Source organism: Camponotus floridanus, unplaced genomic scaffold (assembly GCF_003227725.1).
Source record: "Camponotus floridanus strain SB8 unplaced genomic scaffold, Cflo_v7.5 scaffold20, whole genome shotgun sequence".
Lineage (NCBI taxonomy): Eukaryota > Metazoa > Arthropoda > Insecta > Hymenoptera > Formicidae > Camponotus > Camponotus floridanus.
Window position 1 is genome coordinate 664,573 of NW_020229326.1, and position 22,186 is coordinate 686,758.

General features: G+C 32.3%; 5 protein-coding genes and 1 long non-coding RNA gene across 13 annotated transcripts; 5 read left to right on the forward strand and 1 right to left on the reverse strand.

Moving 5' to 3' along the window:
* The first annotated feature begins 210 nt into the window (after positions 1 to 210).
* LOC105250026 (short/branched chain specific acyl-CoA dehydrogenase, mitochondrial) lies at positions 211 to 5,775 on the forward strand. Its single transcript, XM_011255882.3, has 9 exons — positions 211 to 562; positions 2,375 to 2,489; positions 2,620 to 2,720; positions 4,180 to 4,386; positions 4,514 to 4,684; positions 4,785 to 4,910; positions 5,048 to 5,230; positions 5,313 to 5,448; positions 5,513 to 5,775. Exons 1-9 carry the CDS (start codon positions 527 to 529, stop codon positions 5,686 to 5,688), a joined length of 1,251 nt encoding a protein of 416 aa, XP_011254184.1. The 5' UTR covers positions 211 to 526; the 3' UTR covers positions 5,689 to 5,775.
* Positions 5,776 to 6,076: 301 nt separating this feature from the next.
* LOC105250027 (protein FMC1 homolog) lies at positions 6,077 to 7,493 on the reverse strand. 2 transcript variants are annotated; one of them, XM_020027169.2, is made up of 3 exons: positions 7,336 to 7,466; positions 6,512 to 6,702; positions 6,077 to 6,420 (listed from the first exon to the last, which is right to left on the reverse strand). In XM_020027169.2, the coding sequence occupies exon 3, from the start codon at positions 6,406 to 6,408 to the stop codon at positions 6,100 to 6,102; it is 309 nt and encodes a 102-aa protein (XP_019882728.1). In that variant the 5' UTR covers positions 6,409 to 6,420; positions 6,512 to 6,702; positions 7,336 to 7,466; the 3' UTR covers positions 6,077 to 6,099. The 2 variants fall into 2 exon arrangements, with proteins under 2 accessions (XP_019882728.1, XP_019882726.1); XM_020027167.2 differs by having other exon boundaries at positions 6,232 to 6,420; positions 6,512 to 7,214; positions 7,336 to 7,493.
* Positions 7,494 to 7,559: 66 nt separating this feature from the next.
* LOC112637789 lies at positions 7,560 to 8,386 on the forward strand. Its single transcript, XR_003122749.1, has 3 exons — positions 7,560 to 7,691; positions 7,874 to 8,134; positions 8,225 to 8,386. It is a non-coding gene; the product is annotated as an uncharacterized LOC112637789 (long non-coding RNA).
* Positions 8,387 to 9,117: 731 nt separating this feature from the next.
* LOC105250028 lies at positions 9,118 to 12,106 on the forward strand. 5 transcript variants are annotated; one of them, XM_011255886.3, is made up of 3 exons: positions 9,118 to 9,451; positions 10,531 to 10,875; positions 10,951 to 12,106. In XM_011255886.3, the coding sequence occupies exons 2-3, from the start codon at positions 10,726 to 10,728 to the stop codon at positions 11,815 to 11,817; spliced, it is 1,017 nt and encodes a 338-aa protein (XP_011254188.2). In that variant the 5' UTR covers positions 9,118 to 9,451; positions 10,531 to 10,725; the 3' UTR covers positions 11,818 to 12,106. The 5 variants fall into 5 exon arrangements, with proteins under 5 accessions (XP_011254188.2, XP_011254187.2, XP_011254189.2 ...); XM_011255885.3 differs by having other exon boundaries at positions 10,545 to 10,875; XM_011255887.3 differs by having other exon boundaries at positions 10,550 to 10,875.
* Positions 12,107 to 12,430: 324 nt separating this feature from the next.
* LOC105250031 (26S proteasome non-ATPase regulatory subunit 4) lies at positions 12,431 to 14,593 on the forward strand. The gene is made up of 6 exons (XM_011255889.3): positions 12,431 to 12,635; positions 12,901 to 13,041; positions 13,122 to 13,233; positions 13,305 to 13,679; positions 13,765 to 14,050; positions 14,125 to 14,593. The coding sequence occupies exons 1-6, from the start codon at positions 12,505 to 12,507 to the stop codon at positions 14,322 to 14,324; spliced, it is 1,245 nt and encodes a 414-aa protein (XP_011254191.1). The 5' UTR covers positions 12,431 to 12,504; the 3' UTR covers positions 14,325 to 14,593.
* Positions 14,594 to 14,874: 281 nt separating this feature from the next.
* LOC105250032 (rhotekin-2) lies at positions 14,875 to 21,774 on the forward strand. 3 transcript variants are annotated; one of them, XM_011255891.3, is made up of 8 exons: positions 14,875 to 15,157; positions 19,786 to 19,976; positions 20,104 to 20,313; positions 20,459 to 20,638; positions 20,728 to 20,822; positions 20,891 to 21,105; positions 21,191 to 21,461; positions 21,574 to 21,774. In XM_011255891.3, exons 1-8 carry the CDS (start codon positions 15,011 to 15,013, stop codon positions 21,768 to 21,770), a joined length of 1,506 nt encoding a protein of 501 aa, XP_011254193.1. In that variant the 5' UTR covers positions 14,875 to 15,010; the 3' UTR covers positions 21,771 to 21,774. The 3 variants fall into 3 exon arrangements, with proteins under 3 accessions (XP_011254193.1, XP_011254192.1, XP_011254195.1); XM_011255890.3 differs by lacking the exon at positions 14,875 to 15,157 and adding an exon at positions 16,247 to 17,606; XM_011255893.3 differs by lacking the exon at positions 14,875 to 15,157 and adding an exon at positions 18,888 to 19,299.
* Positions 21,775 to 22,186: the final 412 nt, after the last annotated feature.

Here is a 22,186-nt window from a genome sequence, read left to right on the forward strand (position 1 = left end):
GAAAAAGTTCTGTACACAAAACTATTGAGTTATTGTCGATGACGCAAACATTGCGATAACAAAATTTCACAATTCGTAAAAACATAACAAAACAAGTTTATCAAGTACAAAAAATTCTCTTTTGATGTAAATTAGAATACACTATCTCTTACACTACAATGTTGAATACACACATATACGCATGTATCTTGGAAAAATGGTGTCCTCAATGATAAGATTAAACAGCAAATACGAATCGATAAAGATCAATTGTTGCGGGCGCATATAATAAACCAGAAAGACGTAACAAATACTCCAAGCATACTGTCGGAGCACTGCAGCTGGTTTGACGTGATTAACTTCTTAATTTTTTATTACGCAACAACCTGTTTTGTATGAAGGCACAATCTAGCTCGGCTTCTCTTGATCGGTTCGGAGCGACAAAAAACCGACCCGCACAAATGATCCTAGTCAGTGTTAGTTTAGCTTGCGGACTGTCAGCATCGTCGAACGTATCTTTGAACAGCAATCCAAGGAACATACAAACATGAACGCGTCCATATTCAGATCAATCTTCCGTGAAGTACGTGAGCATAAATTATCTATTTTTCTTTTCTTCTTTTTGTTATGCTTTGCTGAATTTATATATATATATATATATATATATATATATATATATATATGTATTTTCTGTACGCACATATTTATCATTCATATATATATATATATATACAGGGTGTCCCATTTTAATGCCCCACCCCAAATAACTTTCTTATTTTTAATTTTAGAAAAAGATGTTTCAGACAAAAGTTGTATGGTTTCAAGGGGGACATAAGGTGGTGTCATTAGTTTGACCTTGAAGAGTCACATGAAGATTACGTGAAGGTCATTTTGAATTTCTTAAATGGAACACCCTATATATTTTTGCATATTCTTGTAGCTTATCTCGAGAGCTTTCCAAAACACTATAAATAAACATTTTTTCATCAAGTACTTTTCGAGTTATGAGGCTTGAAATCATTTCTTAATTTTACATAAACCATAAAATATCTTGTAAAATATTCATTTTTCGATTATCTTACCTTCATACTTTTATGTACAAAATAATGAGAGGAATCAATTGGTGTAAAGAAAACATACAGTTGTTTTTAAGAAAAAATATGAAATTGTTAATTGCAAATTACATATTTTTTCTTAAAAATAACTGTATGTTTTCTTTACACCAATTGATTTCTCTCATTATTTTGTACATAAAAGTATTAAGGTAAAATAATCGAAAAATGAATATTTTACAAGATATTTTATGGTTTATGTAAAATTAAGAAATGATTTCAAGCCTCATAACTCGAAAAGTACTTGATGAAAAAATGTTTATTTATAGTGTTTTGGAAAGCTCTCGAGATAAGCTACAAGAATATGCAAAAATATATAGGGTGTTCCATTTAAGAAATTCAAAATGACCTTCACGTAATCTTCATGTGACTCTTCAAGGTCAAACTAATGACACCACCTTATGTCCCCCTTGAAACCATACAACTTTTGTCTGAAACATCTTTTTCTAAAATTAAAAATAAGAAAGTTATTTGGGGTGGGGCATTAAAATGGGACACCCTGTATATATAAATGATAAATATGTGCGTGCAGAAAATACATAAGCCTAATCTATCAATTGTAATTGTAGTCTATCAGTCATTTAATAGTAGAACATGGTACTGTACAAATATTCAGTTACATACAGAATATTTTCAACAAAATAGTAAAACTGATAGTATGCAGAAAAGTAAAATTGTTATGAAACAATAAAATTAATATTAAACTAATAAAATTATAATTAGTAATTTATCTTGAAGTAAAATATAATATCTATAAAATCTATAATATGATATTAACATATAATTAATATATTTGTGTGATATCATATTTTACTTCAAGATAAATTACTAATTATAATTTTATTAGTCATAACAATTTTACTTTTCTACGTACTATCAGTTTTACTATTTTGTTGAAAATATTCTGTATGTAACTGAATGTTTGTGCAATATCATGTTCTACTATTAAATGACTGATAGACTACAATTACAGTTGATAAATTAGGCTTGTCTATTTTCTGCACGCACATATTTATCATTCATATTTTTTAATATAAGAAGAACAAGAAATATAAAATTTTAGTAACAAATATATATACATATGCTTCGTATATGCAAAAAAATATATATATGTATATATATGTATATATATATTTTATTTTTTTAGCATATACGAAACATATTTGTTATTAAAAAATACATATTTCTTGTTACCTCTTATATTGAAAAATATACTGATAACTATGTGATATACTGATATATATATATATATACGTATTCTGTATAATATATGCATTTTATAGATGCCAAAAAAATTGATGCAAACGCGAGGAGTACATTTGTGTACATCAAGATTAGATCACTGTCCAGCTCCTTTGACGGAGTTTACCGATGACGAATTAATGATGAAAGAAACTGGTAAGAATATTTTTTCATCAAGATTGTACAATTTACAAAATGACAATAAACAAGCTAGTCGATTTGCAAGTCTATTTATTGCGACATCGATGGAACTTATAAACTAATATCGTATATTTATATTTCTCAGTCGCTAAACTAGCAAAAGAGGAAATTGCTCCACACGTGAAAAAAATGGAAAAGGAGGGGAAAATAGATGATTATGTCCTGAAAACGCTTTTCGAGAACGGCGTAAGTTTTTTCGAAACAATTTTTGAATTTTAGATCGAGTTAAACTTTTAAATCGAATGTGTGTATATAAAAAATGTCTTTACCATTTCTCAATCAATTTGTGTTATTAAATCGAGAGATTAATAATATTTAAATCTGTTTATTTCAATCATATTTAGAGAGAGTACATATCTACATATTTATGAGAGACTTATAAGTATATAACTTATATTTTTATGTTGTTTTTATTTATACATTCACACATTTATATTATTTATATATTTATTATAGTTATACATATAAAAGTACAATTAAAAAAAAGAATTTTTGCTTTTTCAAATATATAAAAATAAAATGTGTTCGTATTTAAATAAGGAACAGCATGTAATATACTGAGTGTACATCAAAAGATAAAGGAAGTAAAAAATGAAGTAACAACGAATGTATCAAAGTCATTGAAAGTGATATAGCATTTGTACAAACAATCGGCCTTGTCGCTTGTGTGTATCAAAAGCATTTATCACGAGATAATTTCTTAATCACCAATAAAAAAGAAATAGGAAGAAATAATATTGAAATTACATAAGCAAAATCGAAACGAAATTAACAACAAATTAAATTTCCCAGATATTAATCTTGCATTGACAAATATTTTGAAATAAAAAGCTATCTCTCTTTCTCTCGCACACATTTTATATAATTCATATTCTTTTAATAATTTTTTACACTTATAAAATATATTGACACAATTTGATCGACAAAATCGACACATTTTATGATACTGATGAATTTCGCAAAATCTATTAATTAGTCGTATATTGCAAGTTTCGATAAAAAAATATATATATTCAAGTTTTTAATCAAAATATTGTATCTATCTGGTAGCAATTGCGAGATCTATTCCATAAATGTGATAATGCCGAATATCTCACGTATTTTATACGCTAAATTAACAAATTGGAAAAGATAAAGAAAGAAGATATATATTTTCATTACAAACTATAAAGACTAAAGATATTTTTTATCTTGCAGTCTGCACGCATATCATGTAAAGATATTTTTACACGATATTTATACACAATACATATGTAAAACGATAAAAAAAATTTGTCTTTTGTGCAGCAATGAGGAAAAGTATTCTTGTTTTTTTCTTATCTTTGTGTTTGTAATAAGATATAAAAATCTCGTGATGTGTAAGTTTCCATTTTTTTTACAATATACATGTTAATTACATTTGCTACAGAATGTAGTCAAAATTTGAATAGTAATTTATATGTAAATAAATCTTGAATATTTTTTATTTACTACTCTCCCTCTCTCTCACGCTAGGAGAAAAAATTATTTATAAAATTTCATAATGTCTAATAATAAAATATGTCAATTTTTTTTATTTTGCGTATATAACGCAATCTTTTTAATATTTTACTATGTTAAATAAAAAAATATTATATTTTAATACCTGAAATTTTGCCAATTTCAGTTAATGGGTCTCGAAATTCCAACAGATTACGGTGGCGCAGGTTGCAATTTTATGAGTACTATTTTGACCGTCGAAGAAGTTGCTAAAGTCGATGGAGCTATAGCGGCTCTTGTCGACATACATAATACATTGGTAAATTCGCTCATCATTAAAGTTGCATCCGAGGATCAAAAGCAAACCTATTTGCCTAAATTAGCACAAAATTACGTAAGCTGTTATCGATACACATTTACATTATGAAAATATACATTATTTTCCCTGATGTACATGTAGATACATGTAGATTTAAAGAAATAAAATAATTTAAAATTCTTTTTTAATATACCTTTTTTAGGCTGGCAGTTTTTGCTTAACGGAACCTGGAGCAGGATCAGATGCTTTTTCCCTTAAGACTGTAGCAAAAAAAGACGGTTCTGATTACATTATCAATGGAACGAAAATGTGGATCTCAAATTCTGATATCGCAGGAGTTTTTTTAGTTTTTGCTAATGCGAATCCTTCCGCGGTGAGCAGATCCTTATGTATTTGATACAAAAAAGATGAAATGATTATTTACATAAAATCTTAGAAAATCAACTGATGCAATATTCTATTAATTAAAACAGGGTTATCGCGGTATCACAACTTTCTTCGTGGATCGCGATACGCCTGGTTTATCAGTTGCTAAACCAGAGGATAAATTAGGTATTAAAGCATCCGGAACGTGCATGATTCATTTCGACAATGTTAGAGTATGTATAATCAAAGATAAAACTAAATCTCTTTGCATATATGTACATATGTGAATATATAGATATTGCTCTTATCAAATACAAATACATAAAATTAATTATATAATCAATATTATTTTCATATTTTTATTCTTTAGGTACCTGAAAAAAATATCTTAGGCGAGTTTGGACAGGGATATAAATATGCTGCTGGATTCTTAAACGAAGGCAGAGTTGGAATTGGTGCACAGATGATCGGTATAGCACAAGGATGTCTAGATGCGACTATTCCCTATACGTTAGAAAGAAAACAATTTGGACATGATGTTTTTTCATTCCAGGTATATAAGAATTCGTTTATTTTGTATTAAAAATCGTCACTTAAGAAACGATTTGTTCCTAATTTGTGAAATCTGTGTTCAGTCGATGCAACATCAAATAGCTCAAGTTGCAACCGAACTCGAATGCGCTAGATTGCTCGTTTATAACGCGGCACGATTGGTAGATGCTAAAAAGGATGTGATGAAAGAAGCGGCTATGGCCAAATTAGTTGCATCTGGTATGTAATTTATCAAATTCTTTTTTATAAATTCAACAAAAGAATAACATATCATGTTATGTAGAAACTGCGCTACGTGTTACTGCAAAGTGCATTGATTTCATGGGTGGTGTTGGATTTACAACAGAATTTCCACAAGAAAAATATTTTCGAGATTCAAAAATTGGCACTATTTACGAAGGGACAAGTAATATGCAATTATCTACTATTGCGAAATGTATACGTAAACAATATTCCTAAACGGTAATCAGTATAAATTTTTTAAAAATTATGATGCATATAAGTATAAATTACATCATGATTGTCATTATTAAGATAAAACACATGTATTATTTCCACAAAAATATATTTTTGTATTTTTATATTATAATTCAATTTTCCAATATTCTAATGTACAACCTATAATTCCTAAATATTAAAATTAAAAGAAATATATTTATTACAATGATACATGTACAATTTCATATTTTTGAAAATAAGTGATGTACAAAGAAATGTGCTATATAAAATAAATTCAGATTTGTGTTAGTATGATAATCTTTAATTAAAATCTTCACTTATAGATTATCTTTTCAGAAATACAATAGACAGGCAAATGGACAGGTGAGAATACTTGTATCGCTAATGATACTTTAAATATTACTATCCATTTTATTTTGGATCATGAGGTAGTTTAAAACCTACAAGATCTGCAGTTTCTTTTATACTACGTTCACCTTTACCAGCATATTGTTTATGAATATCTTTACAGGTTTGTTGAGATTTCAAATAACAAAGATACGTCTCTGCTAAATTCTTCAATTCTTCTCTTGCTTTACACAAAACTTGAGACGTCTCTTTATGAATATGTGCTTGTTCCATGATATACTGTAACATTGCGTTCTCTTTTGTACTCTTATTCTGCGAGACTCTGCGAATTTCTCGTACGAGAGAACGAACAATTTTGATATTACCATTCATTGTTGCTGTATTCTAAAAGTGAATTAAGTCATTAGTCGTACAACAGGAAAAGTCTATGTTTTATGTTATAAATCAATCCACAAGAACCAGAGAAAATAATTACATAATTCGTGTCGAATATTATTTATTAACGTGCAGTTGCAATAAATTCGACGTCCTTTTTTAAATATTGTGGTTCCTCTCTAGAGTTCCAGAAATCTGCCGGGGTTTTAAGCAAATCTTGCTTGGTAAAGATATGAATGCTAAGGTCGTTGAAAACTTCCTCGTACTCAAAGGAATTTTCCAATTGAATTTCTGTAACATAAGGTCGAATGCGCAATATGTAACCTGCCATATTCAGTGCATCCCTGTGCAAACAACTGTCAACTATCCCTGAGAAGCTATTAGCGAGCAGAATGCAATTGCTTAATCCCTCTCCCCAGTTTGCGTAGAGAAAATTATTGGTCAACTGCCGCGAGCAATGCGGCATGTATACGAGAGTCGTTTTATCTCGCTGGACGATACGCTTGCCCTCCTCGTTGATCTCTATAACCTCTAGACCCAGAGCACGCAAAACTTGCACTTCCTCGGGGCAAAACACTGGATCGTACACGTGCACGCGAGCGTCCACGTGTCGCGCCTTCAAACACAGCAGAAGCGCCAATTGACATTTCGATGACCTGTACTGCGAGAATCGTCCTAACCCGTAGCAGACTATCTCGGAAATACCCTTAGAGGCTAGGACGGTTAGAGAGTCCGTCAATTGGCTAAGAACAAACTTGGTAAAGGATGTATCTCTGACCTCGATTATCGTGTTGCCTAACGTGCTGAAAATCGCCGTAAAACGTATTGCGATTAGGGACTGACTCGGGTTAAGGCGCTCAGAAATTAGGTTAGGTAACCGGTGAACCTTGTTTCGCTGATTCGAGAAACGAGACACGAGCTTACCGAAGAAGAAGTTCGCAATCAACCTCGCAGTCCTGCGTAACTACGTTTTGAGTAGTCACGTCTCCGCACAAGTTTTTCTTTGCCTTACGATGCCTCCTTCGACGAGTCACTAGCACAAAGTTGTCCGTCTCCGACATGACTGAACATGGCGCCGATGGCGCAGGCGCACTTCATTTTCCATTTATTTGTCCCGATGCTCGTTAGATGGTATCACCATCGCGATGGCCGGAAGAGTTACTGGATGCAAAATGTTTCTCCATTAGAATCTAATATTATCAAAAATTAGAATAATATTGTATTTATTAAATTGTATTTTTGAAATGTCACAAAACAAATAGATATATACAGAATTAAAGGTAAATATATATATTTATTATAAAAATATCTGAAAATCTCTTTTATATTGTTTTATTATATAGAAGATGTAGAAATATGATATTTCTCAACAAGTTTTAAATATACATTATTTTTTATACATGTTACAAAAATAAATAATAAAAGATCTGTTAAGTTATATGCAATACATTTATTTTTTCAGATAAAACAACTAATTCGATTGACCGATTTTCAAGGAATGGAATTTAAAATGCAAGAAAAAGATCGTATTAATAAAAAATCTGAAAAAACGCGTCAAATTATTATAGAATATTTAGTTCATGGCAATTACATCAACATTAAATCATTGAAATGTAAAGAAACAGAAAGACCTAGTATATAATAGAACAAATTTATTTCAAACATACACAAGTTTGTCTTTTTAAATTGCACAACAGAAAAATGACTGATATTATGAATACATGTAGGTTTGTTAACTTTTGTATGGTGCAAACAAAATAATTTAAAAAGTAAAAAATTCGTATGAAGACTATTTATATGTATATTCTTATAGCATCTCAAGAGGGTTTTATGAAGAAGAAATGGAAAGCAATGAAAATACCTTTGTCATATATCAAAAGTGCAATTATACGAAATTTATAGGTGTAATTTATAATTTTGCACCCATAGATTATAACAATTGTGGACATCTTATTTGAAAAAATTAATGTGTTCATAAAGATTGGAAGGTGATAATAATATGAAATAATTAATTTGTTTGATATATAGAGTAGTTTATAATTATTATTATATAGTTTATAATTATTTTAAACTTTATCTCTTATTATTTATAAATAGTAATCTGTCTTCTAATACACCAAAAAAACTTTACGGGACAGAAGCAATATCTTCTGAAAGAATTTCACAGTTTCAAAAGTTTACAATCTTTTAGAGAAACAGCTATTTGTTGAAGATCATTCTTCCAAGATGAAAAAATCCAGCAAAATTCTCAACTTTAGAAAAATACGTAAAAAATAGCATCTGATAGAGAAAGTTTTGAACATATAGCATTTGAATCTTTCATAAAAAATTAATTGCTGCTGACTCGCGTTATACTTCAGCAGAAGAAAAAATTAAATATACAAGCAGTAAAACTACAGAATATGCTGACGTCTAGAAAAGACAATCGCACAATTATCTATATAAGAAATAGAGATGAAAAACATTCCAGAATTAAAAAAATTGATAATTTTTCAGATCCAATTCTTTTATATATTTAGCGTTATGACGCTATTGCGTCACTTGCCATGGTAAATACATGCAATAATTTTCTTTCTCATGTATATATAACTGTATTTCTGTTGTTATCAATTGTGCTTTTTACTTTTTACTTTAATTATATTTTTCTTGACAGAACATACAGCGAATTTTTTAAACTACGCAAGAACTCGACGCTGTCTTTAACAATACAGTCGTTAGTGGTACGAGACATCAATTTTCAGGGTCGTCATGTTTCGCATGTATAAAGCGGGATAACGGGATGGTGCAAGGTAGTGGAAATGAGTCATTCGCTATTGCTCTCTACGACCCGTCGCGTATAACTGGACAAATAAGTCGTAATCGTGCTGCGCTTAAAACGACTGTTCATACTGTGAATTGTTATAGTAACGTTATGTAAAAATCTCCAAATTTTTTTTCTCAAAATGGTTTGCTATTATAGTGACTCAGAGATTATCTCATGTGTTTTAATACGCATAAATTAGTGCCCCGCTGACACCTGAAATAATTTTCTACGCGTGTTGTACGTAAAACAAATACCGTAGAACTTCTGTTATCCGAATAGTTATTGTTTAATTAAATGAACGCTCGATTATTTCGACAGTGACAGGAAATAAAAATAAACGTATATATATATATATATATATATATATATATATATATATATCACAGATTACGCAAGTAAGAGTTTAGATGTATATATACTGATAAAAAAATTGTTTTCATCAGTTTTTTTGTAATTATCATAAAATATATACATATACTAATAAAAAATAATTTTTATCAGTTTTTTTTTGTAATTATCATAAATTATTAAATCATAAATTATTTTCAATTGTAACTGTATTTGAAATTATTATTACTACGCACAAGGTTATTATCACAAGGATATTATTATCAACCTTATAGTAAAAACTAATAGTAAAAACTATAAAAGTTTAATAATAAAAACTATAAAAAGAGTATAATCTCAACTATAATTTTTTACTGTGCAATTATAGTTGGCTTTTTTTTAAAATACATATATATCATTAAAATTAGATTTTATAATAGATATAAAATATAAAAAAAACGATTTAGAAAAAGACTTGAGAAAATAGAATGGAGAATGAAGAAGGTTGTAAAATTAATATAATTATAATTTGCATACTTAATAAATGCAATACAATTTGTATATTTGCATTCACAGAATTATATAATAAATAAATTTCCTTTTCACTTTCAAACAATCGAGTATCTGACAACTTCGATTGTCTGAAAAATCGATCATTTAAAGACTTATTCATCGAATAGTTCGGATAATAAAAGTTCTATAGTTGTATTACTTTTACGTCTGTAAAAAATTAATAATTAATGTTAAATCGAATAAAGCAACATCCAAGAATAAAATATGCAATTATGATATATTTATTTAGCAAAATATATTTAAACGCATTTTTTAAAATTAAATATTATATAAAATATGAAAAATTTCTTTGAATAATTAAATTATAATTTGGCAATTTTTTTATTTATGTCATACAAGAATGACATATCTCTTTGATGACGTATGGAATTAATGTATTTAAGCTTTTAATATATATTTGGAATATTGATTGTTAGATCCTGATTGTTAGATTAGATATTCTTTCAACATCTCACAGATATATATGTCATTCACCGCCCACGTGAGATCTAAGTGGTGAATATATAATGACAAAAATGTCGCTTAGTTATCATGGAGGAAGGAGCAGCAGGTGTGTGAAAGGTATATTCACACCTTGACTTCCGATTAATCGCCAATGTGATGTTGCCGTAATGTCTCTCACTTTGAGAACAAACAGATGGGCTTCAAGAATAATCATTATATTACATCTAGTCATCTGGAACGCCGTCGCTATCATCCTTCTTCAAAAAGGTGTTAATATCTTGCGGAAGAGAATACTGGATACTGGTTACACTATCGAGGTAATTGAAACTCGAACTTAATTGTTAATCAGAAAAATAAAATTATTGGTATATAAGATTTTTACTTTTTCGCAGACAAATTCATCAATCGATTTGTCTATCGAATCCACCATCACATCTATAAGACGCGCCGAAAATGAATATCTCGCCATAGTATCCGCCCAGGATCAATTGATCGATCGGAATGAGAAGATAACAATTCGAGTAGATCCAGAATCATCTGTACGAAATGACAAAAATTATCCTGGATTGAATGTAATCAAAAACGAGTTCGAGATCGCTTCGAAAGAGCAACGATCCACGCTATCAAATCCCTTTGAAAATTCGACAACTGATGGACAAACATTACGAATAGAAAATCACCGCGAAAATAAAAGCTCGTCGAGCAAAACCTCTAGGATAGCTCGGGACAGGGAATATTTCCTCGACGATAGACCCTCGAAAAACACCCACGCAAAAGAGAACGTCACCGGATCCATTTCGGAATCGAAGGAGGAAGGAAATCGTGATGCGAAGGAAAAGGATCTTAATTCCGTGGACGATGTATCGCGCGAATCAAAATTCTTTGCTCGCGAAAACAGCGGTCGTCAAGTGACGAACAGTAGCCTTCGGAGGAGCAGCAACAGGATAAGATTCTCTCATAATAGCGGCGCGGTCACGGCGGTCACTATGGTAGCGATCGGAGCGATTATGTTGCTGATAGGGCCGATCGTGATTATTTTACGTATCCTGGACGAGAGGAAGCAAGCGAGGAAATTGCATGCCTTGGCTGCTGCCGCGCGGGAAGATTTGCCGCCAACTTACGAGCAAGCCGTCTTCTCGAGCGAAGCGCCAAGATATTCGTCGCTCGCTTTAAACGACGATAACTCGCTACCGCCCTCGCCGCCCCCGTCACCCACCTTCGTCTTTTCGAGTCACGTAATTAAGTCACATTCTACATGAATAGAGTATTGTTATCTTTTTATACATGTATGATACGAGATGATTTATATATTTTAAAACCCGGTAGAACATGAAACTCATAATGACATCATTATGACGTCACCTAAAAGTCATTTTAGAAAAATCATAATGATCTCATTTGATATGACTTTTGGCAATGTTTTGGTGACTTATTTTTGATGTTAAACAATTCTAGCGAACTCTGTTGAAGAATATATATACTTGGCGTATGAAATCTTAAGAATCAATCGTAATAATAATATCATTTTTTTATATATATTACGCAATTACTTGTTTATTTAATTATTCATGTATATTTTAATTATATTTAAGCAACATAATCTTTTTAAAATTATATAATGCGATTATTGAACTTAAAAATTTATGATTCTTTTTGCCATCTTTAACTCATTTTTTAATCATTTTGTTTAGGTAACGTTTAAGTGATAAATAAAATCATGATGACGTCATAATAATGTGTCATTAATTTCATGTTCTACCTGGGAACTGTGTTCTTTAATAAATAAATAATTAATTTAATATAAATTAAGTTAATAAATTAAGTTAATAAATAAATAAAAAAAAGGAAAGAAAGAAGAAATATAAAGCTGTTGATTAATCATTGCTATTTATGACGTAAAAATTAAAGTGAATCTAGTTAATGAATGACGAGTTGTTGCTCTTTAAATGCGTACGCATGCGCACAAGGCGAAACGTGAGTTGATGAAAATTGGATTAAATTGCTGCGCCGCCTCGCGTCGAATAAAGCAGTCAACAGACGATCCATCCAACATGGTGCTGGAAAGTACGATGATATGGTGAGTCTTTTTTAAAATTTCATTCGTAATTTTTTATCGCCTCTGGCGATATTACTATTGAATTTACGAGATCGGTTTACCCTATAATAAAATGTTTTAACTCTGATTTAATTCCGTACGCGTCTTTAGAGTTAATTGTATCGCAATTTCGAGGTTAGCGCGATGACAATGACGTTGACAATCTTAAATATATATAATGAGCCTCCCTGAAATATTTGCTCTTAAATGTTCCTTAAGTTAGACTAATTAATCTCAATATATGCAGCGTTGATAACAGCGATTATATGCGAAACGGGGATTTCGTGCCTACTCGATTGCAAGCCCAGCAAGATGCTGTCAACTTGGTGTGTCATTCCAAGACTCGTTCGAATCCTGAGAACAACGTTGGTCTCATAACTCTTGCGAAGTATGATTCATGTGTAATCAATATTATTGCGGACGTAAAAATTTATCGCATGTTAAATATAAATCTCTTAATTTTTTTAGCGTTGAAGTATTAGCAACACTCACAAGCGATGTCGGCAGAATACTGTCTAAGCTTCATCAGGTTCAGCCAAATGGAAAATTGTGTCTCATCACAGGAATTAGGATTGCTCATGTATGTATAACTTATTTAACTTTACTCAAGTATATCCGCCAAACATGTATTAAGGATTGTAAAACTTATAGTTAGCATTGAAGCATCGACAAGGCAAAAACCATAAAATGCGTATTGTTGCATTTATCGGAAGTCCAATAGATATTGACGAAAAGGAATTGGTAAAACTAGCCAAACGTTTGAAAAAGGAAAAAGTGAACGTTGATGTCATAAGTTTCGGCGAAGAGAGTATTAATAACGAAGTACTGACAGCCTTTGTGAATGCATTGAATGGTAAAGATGGCACCGGAAGTCATCTCGTCACTGTTCCACCAGGACCACATCTATCAGATGCCCTGATCTCTTCTCCTATAATACAGGGTGAAGATGGAATGGGTGCAGCTGGTATGGGTAGCGCTGCATTTGAATTTGGTGTCGATCCAAATGAAGATCCCGAACTTGCGTTGGTCGGTACCTAAAATATACATCTTATTAGTGTTTCCTACTAAAAATAATAATGATTTTATAAACTATATGATTTCTCCCTCTTAGGCTTTACGTGTTTCTATGGAGGAACAACGACAACGACAAGAAGATGAAGCACGTCGCGCACAAGCGAATGAGACTGCCACAAATAAGCAACCGGAAACTATAAAAGAAGCTCCAAATGAGGAAGCTATGCTAAAACGTGCCCTCGCTATGTCTCTTGAAGGAGCGGAAGATTCGACTGCCGCTACTGATGACACTGCTCCATGCAGAGGCAACGTACCAGATTTTACTAATATGACAGAAGAAGAACAAATCGCCTTCGCTATGCAAATGTCTATGCAAGATCAACGTAAGTCTATGATAAATAAATCAATAATATTAATAATCTTTCTAAAATCACTTATTTTTATTATCGTTATTTAGAAGAACTAGAATCTCAAAAAGAAGAAGCGATGGATGTAGAAGAAGATTATGCAGCTGTCATGTCCGATCCTGCTTTTCTGCAATCGGTTTTGGAGAACTTACCAGGCGTGGATCCACAATCCGAAGCTGTTCGCCAAGCTGTCGGATCGTTACAACAAAATAAAGAGAAAGAGAAGGAGAAAGATAAAGAGAAGAAATAAACGGCTTCTTTTTTAGTTCATTCATATTTACGGCTAAATTGAAAAAAAATTTGAACTTTTTCATTATTATGTATGATATTGTAGCTAATCTCTATCTTGCTTATGAAATATATTATCAATTATTATTGAAACTGCCTAACTTTTGATTGGCAATATTGTACACGTATATTCGAGTAATTCGAAATGATATTTTGAAGCCCGGTAAATCGAATCAATGATTCAAAGTGCAGCATATTGTATTATTTAAATACATGTTTTTAAGAATTTCACTCTCTTGAACGAATTTAATTTACATACCCTTGGGCTGTAGTCAATTTTTTAAACAATTGTGAAAAATTATCTTTAAATATTCTTAGTCCTCATTTATAAGAGGGCAGTATAATACATATATGTAATATATGTTTGTAACATATGTATGTAATATACGTATGTACACTTGCTGCCTCTCTTTAAATTGACGTCCAATGATGTATAAATGCGATATATTATTAAATATATAATTTACATTTTAAAAAACAAGGAAAAGAATTAGAAGTATATAAGAATATAATTATGAATTATTTATTTTTCTTAAATATAACATTTTTATTTTAATTTCAGTTCATGAAAATTCACCATGCGTTGATTCGGCGTCCTAACGGTATGGTGAACCGTGCACATTCACCATAAAAAATTCAAATTACAAAATGGCGCCGCGGAAGAAAAGCGTTCAAACGTCACGCAAGTCTTTAAACAATGTTTCTTACAAGGAGAATAATTATTTGTCCTGCTTGAATGACTTTCAAACGAGAGTTCGTAGGCGAGAAAGCATTAGAAATGCAAGAAATCATGTGGTGAGTTTAATTTAACGGATTTCTTTGATAACGGTTCATTGACTTTGCTTCTAAAAATACTTTGCACTTTGCATTAATTGAAATTCGTTAGCTTGTTACTCGATAGAGATTAATAAATATTGATTTAAATTTCTTTTATTAAATTCGCTATTTATAGAACATGTGAAAAATACTTTAAATGATCAGATAGGTTAGGTTAGGTTATCTTGGCAAATTTCTCAAATGTAAATGCTTGCATATCTGAGAAAATTATGCTATTAATATACAATTATAATATTAACTGTATACTATAATTATAAGGTTGACATTGCTCTCATAAATAAGATGTTTTTATTTAGACAAGACAAAGAATGTGTAATTATTATGTATATATACTGCCTTATTATGTATAATTGTCTTTTATATTTTATGCGCACAGATATATCTTGGGAAAAATATTCCTTATATATATTAAATAGATTGAAATTATAGAGACAATTGGATTGTTTGTAAAAATGAGAAATGGAGCTATTCATTTTAGTTGCAAGAGAATTGTTAATGTTTTTATGGATTTCGCTAAGAGGATATTATTTATTTTGTGGAATACATTTTATCCTATTTATATTATACAATAATTATGAGAAAATGCATACATATACACATATAAATAGATATCAGGAGATATGTTTTGTACAATGATGTTAAAATTAAACAATTCTAATTTTCAATTCTCAAATTTTTCTTAATATATATTTACTATAATATTCAATAAACATCTTATATAATGAAACAATACATAACAAGTAATTATCCATGATTATTGATATAACAACAAAAATAATTGATATATATTTAACAGATAAGAGAATATTCATTATTGCAATGAAACAAATATATTTACTACTATTTAATAGGTTTATGACACTTTCGAGAGCGACGCACACGCTGTCAGTTATTTCGTAGATAATTACGCGATAATTACTCTAATGCACACAGTTAAATGTAAAAGTCGGCGGATGCCGTTTGACGTGGGCGATTCCTCATATTCGCCCCGCTCTCTTATTCAATCTATTGTCGGTTAACGCCGGTGATCCCTTCCCCTCCGCCCCCCCCTTCTCTCTGTCTCTCTCTCCTCCCCCTTCCCTTCTTTCTCCTCGTCCTTATACTGATTTACCGCGTGCGATGCGTAGCACTGGTGCGTCCTGTTGATGCTTACACAGTCGAATGATCGAGCGTCATTCAGTATTAGTCGGGTGCTCCCGAGAATCGCGTGCCTCTCTCTTTCCTTCTCTTTCACAATTTAACAGCATTTTTGTTTGACTCATAGATTTCTTGTACAGATACACTGTATTCAGTTTGGTCTAATATCTATTTAATCGGCCTCATTAAACCGCCCCGATAATAATTATTTTCGCGAATTTGCATATCGTACATTCCACGTGTCGTGGAAGATGTCTCGTCGCACGAAGACCGGTAGACAATCCGCGAGGGTATAAAACACATCGCTTTTTTTCCCCGCTCGACGGTGAATCATGATAGGCGATTGGGCGTCGACTATTACCGGAAGTGGAGAAGAGGAGAAATTTGGTGGAGCAGGCGAACGAATTGGAGTACTTGGGGAAACGAAAGGCGAAACGACAGCTCTCGTATGTTGTATCGCGCGGAGGCGGTATATCGTCACGAGTTACTTTGTATAACTAACGGAAAAACGTAGGACGGCCGAATATCTATCCGTTGTTTGCGATTAGACTCGCAATCGGTACGATAGGCCGCTCGCGTTACAAGAGGACAGGAAGAAGAAATAATCCTCGGGATAATGTGACATCTCTTCTCTCTTCATTGTTTTACGCCAAATTTAGAGGTCAGAAAGTTTACAAAAACATATATAACGTATCGAACAATAGAAGAGGCGGATGAAAAAGTTTTGGAGGGAAGCGGAGCCTCTTCTCCTCAGTCTACCTTGACTCCAATTTTTTTCGCGAGAAAGAAGCAGTGGACAACCTTCTCTCTTTCGCTCCTGTTTAAGATACGTCAAGGCTACGAAGAAAAAAACAGTCACGTGTATTCATTCGTAAAACTGTTCGCTCGTAAACACGTGCGGCATTTTCAGCAAATGTAGTTTCAATGGACCTGTGATCTATGATTGTTCATCCGCGACGGTATGCGTCTTCGACATCGATTCCGTTCGCAAGTTATCGGAATCGGAGTGATTTCGTTGTATATATTTGATTGTAATTAATATCGAACGACGAATAGTACCGTATCGAAAAAAAAAAAATAAAGAAAAATGGACTCCTGCTTCCCACATTTGACGATACTGAATCCGCGTACGACGAATAAATCGAGAAATGAGGAATGTAACGTCGAGGATACTCGCATCCAATCGAGGACTTCAACCCTCCAGGGAAAGAATGACGTCTTTCAAGATTTGGATCTGTATTACGTTCGACAAATTGCACGAAATTCGAAGGTAGGATTTGTACGCAGAATTTCGAAAATATCGATTGCTATAAATTATAGTATAAAAATTCTTATTTTTAATTTTCTTTTAATATTACCTAATAGATTCTTCAACAAGACATTATTCAGAGATTTAACTTGGAGATAGAAAGTGAAAAATTTTATACGCGTTTATAATATTGCATATACGCGTTTCACGGAAGCCGACGTTTTCTCGCAAGTTGCCCGTATTTTTAGACGTCGTGTGTGATATCGCGTCGGTCGACATACAAATGGCAATGTCAAACGGATTGGAAGTCTCGACTACATAAAATTTTCACAGATAATGATCTTGTACGAGACGCGTTATTTTCGTTTATTCGCTCGACATATTGAAAATTGCGTAACAAATCAATATCAAAGAATGTAAAGCGAATATTTATTCACATTTATTATTTATATGCATTTACATGACGTGATTACATACATGTGCCACTTCATTTATTTTCAGCATGATAATTTAATATTAATTCCTCCCAACTATTTTACATACTTGTCGCGAATGTTAGGCATGTCGTGCGTTGTGCGTCTTGGGAGATTTACGCGAGAGAGGAAAAGGATGCGTGTCGCGCGTGTGCGGTGACTATTACAGGCACAACCGCACGGGGTATTGGATTTCTGGCGACTATTTTCGGCAGACAAGCTGTCGGGGAAAGCACACGAACTGTTAGCAACACGAGAGAAAGTAATCCAGGGAGAATATGTGGAAATGAAGGACGCAGGGATCGAAGGAACAAGATAAAACGGAACGGGAGAAATGTCTCGCGCTAACAAAACAAACGTTTACATACAAGTATACGTCGTTAAATGTAGAGGATAAAAAAAAACCAGGGATACGAGAGAGCCGCGAATTGCGTTACGTCGTACGTGAACTCGTTTGTCGCACAGTGCGCATCGCAACGAGTTTCATCAAGGCTCGTTACAGCACCGGGGTCAGGGATTAAATGTGGCCGCGGTTACCCTTGCGTCGTTGCAAAATTCCTGTTCGAGACCATCGAGACATTCGAGAGAAATACGCCGTGACCCGATCATGTATCTCTGATAGAACGAGGCGCGCACACCTCGAGTGTCGAGGTAAAGGATGTGTCACGCTAACATCAACGGAATACGAAATCGCTCGATGCGCGTCAATGAATCATCTTCATTATTGATCTTACTGATGCGTTCGTTATTTTTGGATTATACGATTCATTCCAAGATATAAAAATTTATTCGCAATTTATTGTACAAAAAAATTCTCAGAGGGGGAATTTTGTGTCCGATATTTTTTATAAGAGAGAAATGTGCGTTTCGCAAGGATAGACCCGTGTGATTTCGTGCACGCTGACTATGAAACGAAACTAACCGCATGGATCGATACTCCGTGTTTGTATGATGGTTCCCCGAGGGTGGAAGGAGGAGCCAATTTGTCGAGGTGAACGTCACCCCCTCGTGCATTCAGCCACTTCCCCGAAGAGTCGTTATTTCAGTCCGATTCCGCCACGTTCTGCTACACCAGCGTTGTGAGAATCGCGCCGATTTATTTACGCTTTCGCAAAGTTTATTTCTTGCCTCGTAAAGCGGAATTTTCATTCATCTCGTACACGTGTTACGTGGCGATAAAATAGTAGCTTTATATGTCGAGATCTGAAAAAGCGACGAATGAGAAGACTACACTCTCTCAGGTGTTGTTATCGCTCCTTTTATGTATATTGAATGCAATAATATATATCGTAAAATTTATAATAAAAATCTTTTAATCTTGCAAAATGATTTTAAATTGTACGCTTCGTGAATCGGTCTATATAGATATCTTGTAAAATGAGTGAAATGATGCGTTCGCAAAATATGTAAAACGTTTCGTTAGGTATGTAACTCGATACAATGAACGTGTGACCACGTGTTAGCCACATAGTCATTTTATTGCTGATACTTCGATTTTTTTCGATCATAACTACCGGTCGCTTCTTTTTCTTTTTTTTTACGCTGGTTTTATTCAACACCTGCGAACACCTGTGCTGCGAGATTGCACTTTCCGTATGACTTCACATTTGAAGTTTTCGGATAGTTTTCTAATTAAAAATTCGAATTAAGATTTTTCGCGAACGCTCGATAGATTAGCAACTAATTCGAATCGATTGCTAAAATGCTATGAATTATGTGTGTTTCAGGAGCATGATCTCGAACAGAAGATCGAGGTGGAAATCAAGATGAGAGAAGGCTCGGCGAGACTTTTGGCAGCCGCAAAGCATCGTGCCCAGAGCTTGGAAGCTGCCAAAGCGTTGCTTATATCGAACGAGAGAATGTCGGTTTACATGGCGGAATTGCAAAGCCGTCGTCGCGAATCTCTTAAAAAACCGTGGTTAGTTCTTACATGTATTTTTTTTCTTTGTAAAAATGTCAAAAAAAAATACGTAGAGAAAAAATAACATATAATCCTTCTTCTATAATGATATCTAATAATAATAATATAATGTATCTGTTTTCAGTAATACTGGAACTACGGGCAAGCTATCGATTTCGGATCTTAGAATACCTTTAATGTGGAGGGATTCCGATCATTTCAAAAATCGTGGAGATTATCGTCGATTCGCTGTATTTTGCTTAGCGCGACTGGGCACGGAAATCCATGATACATCCTTATTGTGTCCTATTGATAGGGCTCATACGGATATCAGTTTTCCCGATGTTTTAATATTGTAAGTTTTAATAATTCTCTGATTTTTTTGTAAAGAATTTATTAATTTGACGTAAGCACATAAATTAAAATATTTGTAATCATACTAATCATAATCAAAGAACGTAGTAATTATATTTATTTATTTATATAAACTTTGTCTTCAGTAACAATGTGCCTGCCGAATTTGAATTAGTTTTGGAAATCTATAGCCACGTTTTACAAGAGGATTTAAGTATCGCTAGCACGCCAAGAAGAATAAAAAAAACAATTCACTCGTCAATTTCGAAAACTGTTGGCAAAAAACTCGCCGCTTCCCTTCGTGACGAATTTAGTTCCGGCAAATCGTAAGTTGTTTTTTTTTTATATTTTTTGTAATAAATATAAATATTATTAAATTAGAAATATTAATATTAATTAGACACTTTCTTTTCAGTGGGCCACATTTTGACTTAGTAGCTCGTGCAAAATTGACCCTAGATGATACGGATGATAACATTCATACACATGACCTCATTATTAATAATATCGGTAAGTAAAATATAAAAAGTTCGGAATGTATTTTTGAAATATTTAAATTACATTTTTTTTCTTTTCAGAGCATAAACATCACTCTTTGCCACTTTTCGGACATTTTTGTTGTCGATTGGCAGCGCAACCGGACTGTATTAGCAAGGAAATGGGCATCAATAATGTGAAAATGGATAATCAAGATTGTTGGGCACGCTTGCAAGGTTTTTATATAAAAATATGGGAATCAAAAAAACATGCAGAAGAAGGTCAAAATCCAGAGCATGTCATACCAATTAATAAAGTTAGTTGACAACTTTGTAGACATATATATTTCTTATAATTAATTTATTGTTCAGTTTAAGTAATTTTTTCATTTATATTTGTAGAGAACATCCCTTCGATTATCTAAATCTTCTGCTAGAGAACTTTTGATAAATAATTCTGGCAATAGCATGAACAAATTATTGTCCATAAAATTTGAGTCAAAGGAGGATGCTCAAAAATGGTTAATGCTTTTATCGGCACATATTAATGATCACTCGAGATGGAAACATGCTGTAGAAGTTGTTCAAAGGGTGTCTAATATTGAAAGTACAAGAAATTCTTTTATCAGCAATAAAAGACAGGGCTCTTTATATGATGAAACACCTTTAATTGGTAAATATGCATAATTAATTATATGTATTAATTTCCAAAATTTGATAAATGATATTTCAAAATTTCTCAAAAAATATGAATTATTTATCAACTAATATTTCTTTCATTACAGAATCAATCCCATCGGATTATACATCCGCGAAACCTACCATACAAACAATTTTTGATCTCACACCTAGCACTAGTCTAAGCAGTTGTAGTTCCACAAATAGCTTGACAAGCCTGCGTTCCCGTTCACTGAGTATCAGTGGTGCATTTAAACAAAGTGCCATTACATTAAAATCCCATTTGACTAATAAAAATGTATAACGATTTTATGCGTGCGTGCACCATTTTTTCCGAAGAATCAATATATCCGATAAGTACAGAATTATTGCATAAAGAGATAAGTATGCTATAGTTTTCCAATTTTCTATACATCAGACTTTTACAATCTGGAATTGATATATTTGATATATTAGAAATTAATATATTTAAATATTTTACAATTTTAAATTGAAAATCCTTCTAAATTGAAAATGACATCCTTCTCAATTTAAAATAAATATATAAAAATATAGAAAAATTGTAAGTATTGGCTAAAAACAATATATATTGATAATATATATTGATTGAATAATTTGATATGTTTAGCAAAACTTGGTGGATATAAAAGAGTACAAAACATTTCGTTTTCAAATGGTTTCTCTCTTTCTTCTTTTCTACTTTTATAATGCGAAGCTTTA

What these genes read in the sequence shown, in the direction of transcription:
- LOC105250026 (XM_011255882.3), top strand. Translation starts at nt 527, where the DNA reads ATGAACGCGTCCATATTCAGATCAATCTTCCGTGAA. An exon ending in CTAAATTAGCACAAAATTAC is followed by an intron (nt 4,387 to 4,513) that starts GTAAGCTGTTAT and finishes TACCTTTTTTAG; the next exon opens with GCTGGCAGTTTTTGCTTAAC. An exon ending in CTAATGCGAATCCTTCCGCG is followed by an intron (nt 4,685 to 4,784) that starts GTGAGCAGATCC and finishes TAATTAAAACAG; the next exon opens with GGTTATCGCGGTATCACAAC.
- LOC105250027 (XM_020027167.2), bottom strand. Translation starts at nt 7,472, where the DNA reads ATGTCGGAGACGGACAACTTTGTGCTAGTGACTCGTCGAAGGAGGCAT. An exon ending in GATTGCGAACTTCTTCTTCG is followed by an intron (nt 7,215 to 7,335) that starts GTAAGCTCGTGT and finishes GGCGATTTTCAG; the next exon opens with CACGTTAGGCAACACGATAA.
- LOC105250028 (XM_011255886.3), top strand. Translation starts at nt 10,726, where the DNA reads ATGTCTCTCACTTTGAGAACAAACAGATGGGCTTCAAGAATAATCATT. An exon ending in ATACTGGTTACACTATCGAG is followed by an intron (nt 10,876 to 10,950) that starts GTAATTGAAACT and finishes ACTTTTTCGCAG; the next exon opens with ACAAATTCATCAATCGATTT.
- LOC105250031 (XM_011255889.3), top strand. Translation starts at nt 12,505, where the DNA reads ATGCGTACGCATGCGCACAAGGCGAAACGTGAGTTGATGAAAATTGGA. An exon ending in GGTCTCATAACTCTTGCGAA is followed by an intron (nt 13,042 to 13,121) that starts GTATGATTCATG and finishes TAATTTTTTTAG; the next exon opens with CGTTGAAGTATTAGCAACAC. An exon ending in AATGTCTATGCAAGATCAAC is followed by an intron (nt 14,051 to 14,124) that starts GTAAGTCTATGA and finishes ATCGTTATTTAG; the next exon opens with AAGAACTAGAATCTCAAAAA.
- LOC105250032 (XM_011255890.3), top strand. Translation starts at nt 17,424, where the DNA reads ATGGACTCCTGCTTCCCACATTTGACGATACTGAATCCGCGTACGACG. An exon ending in TTTCCCGATGTTTTAATATT is followed by an intron (nt 20,314 to 20,458) that starts GTAAGTTTTAAT and finishes CTTTGTCTTCAG; the next exon opens with TAACAATGTGCCTGCCGAAT. An exon ending in TGATGAAACACCTTTAATTG is followed by an intron (nt 21,462 to 21,573) that starts GTAAATATGCAT and finishes CTTTCATTACAG; the next exon opens with AATCAATCCCATCGGATTAT.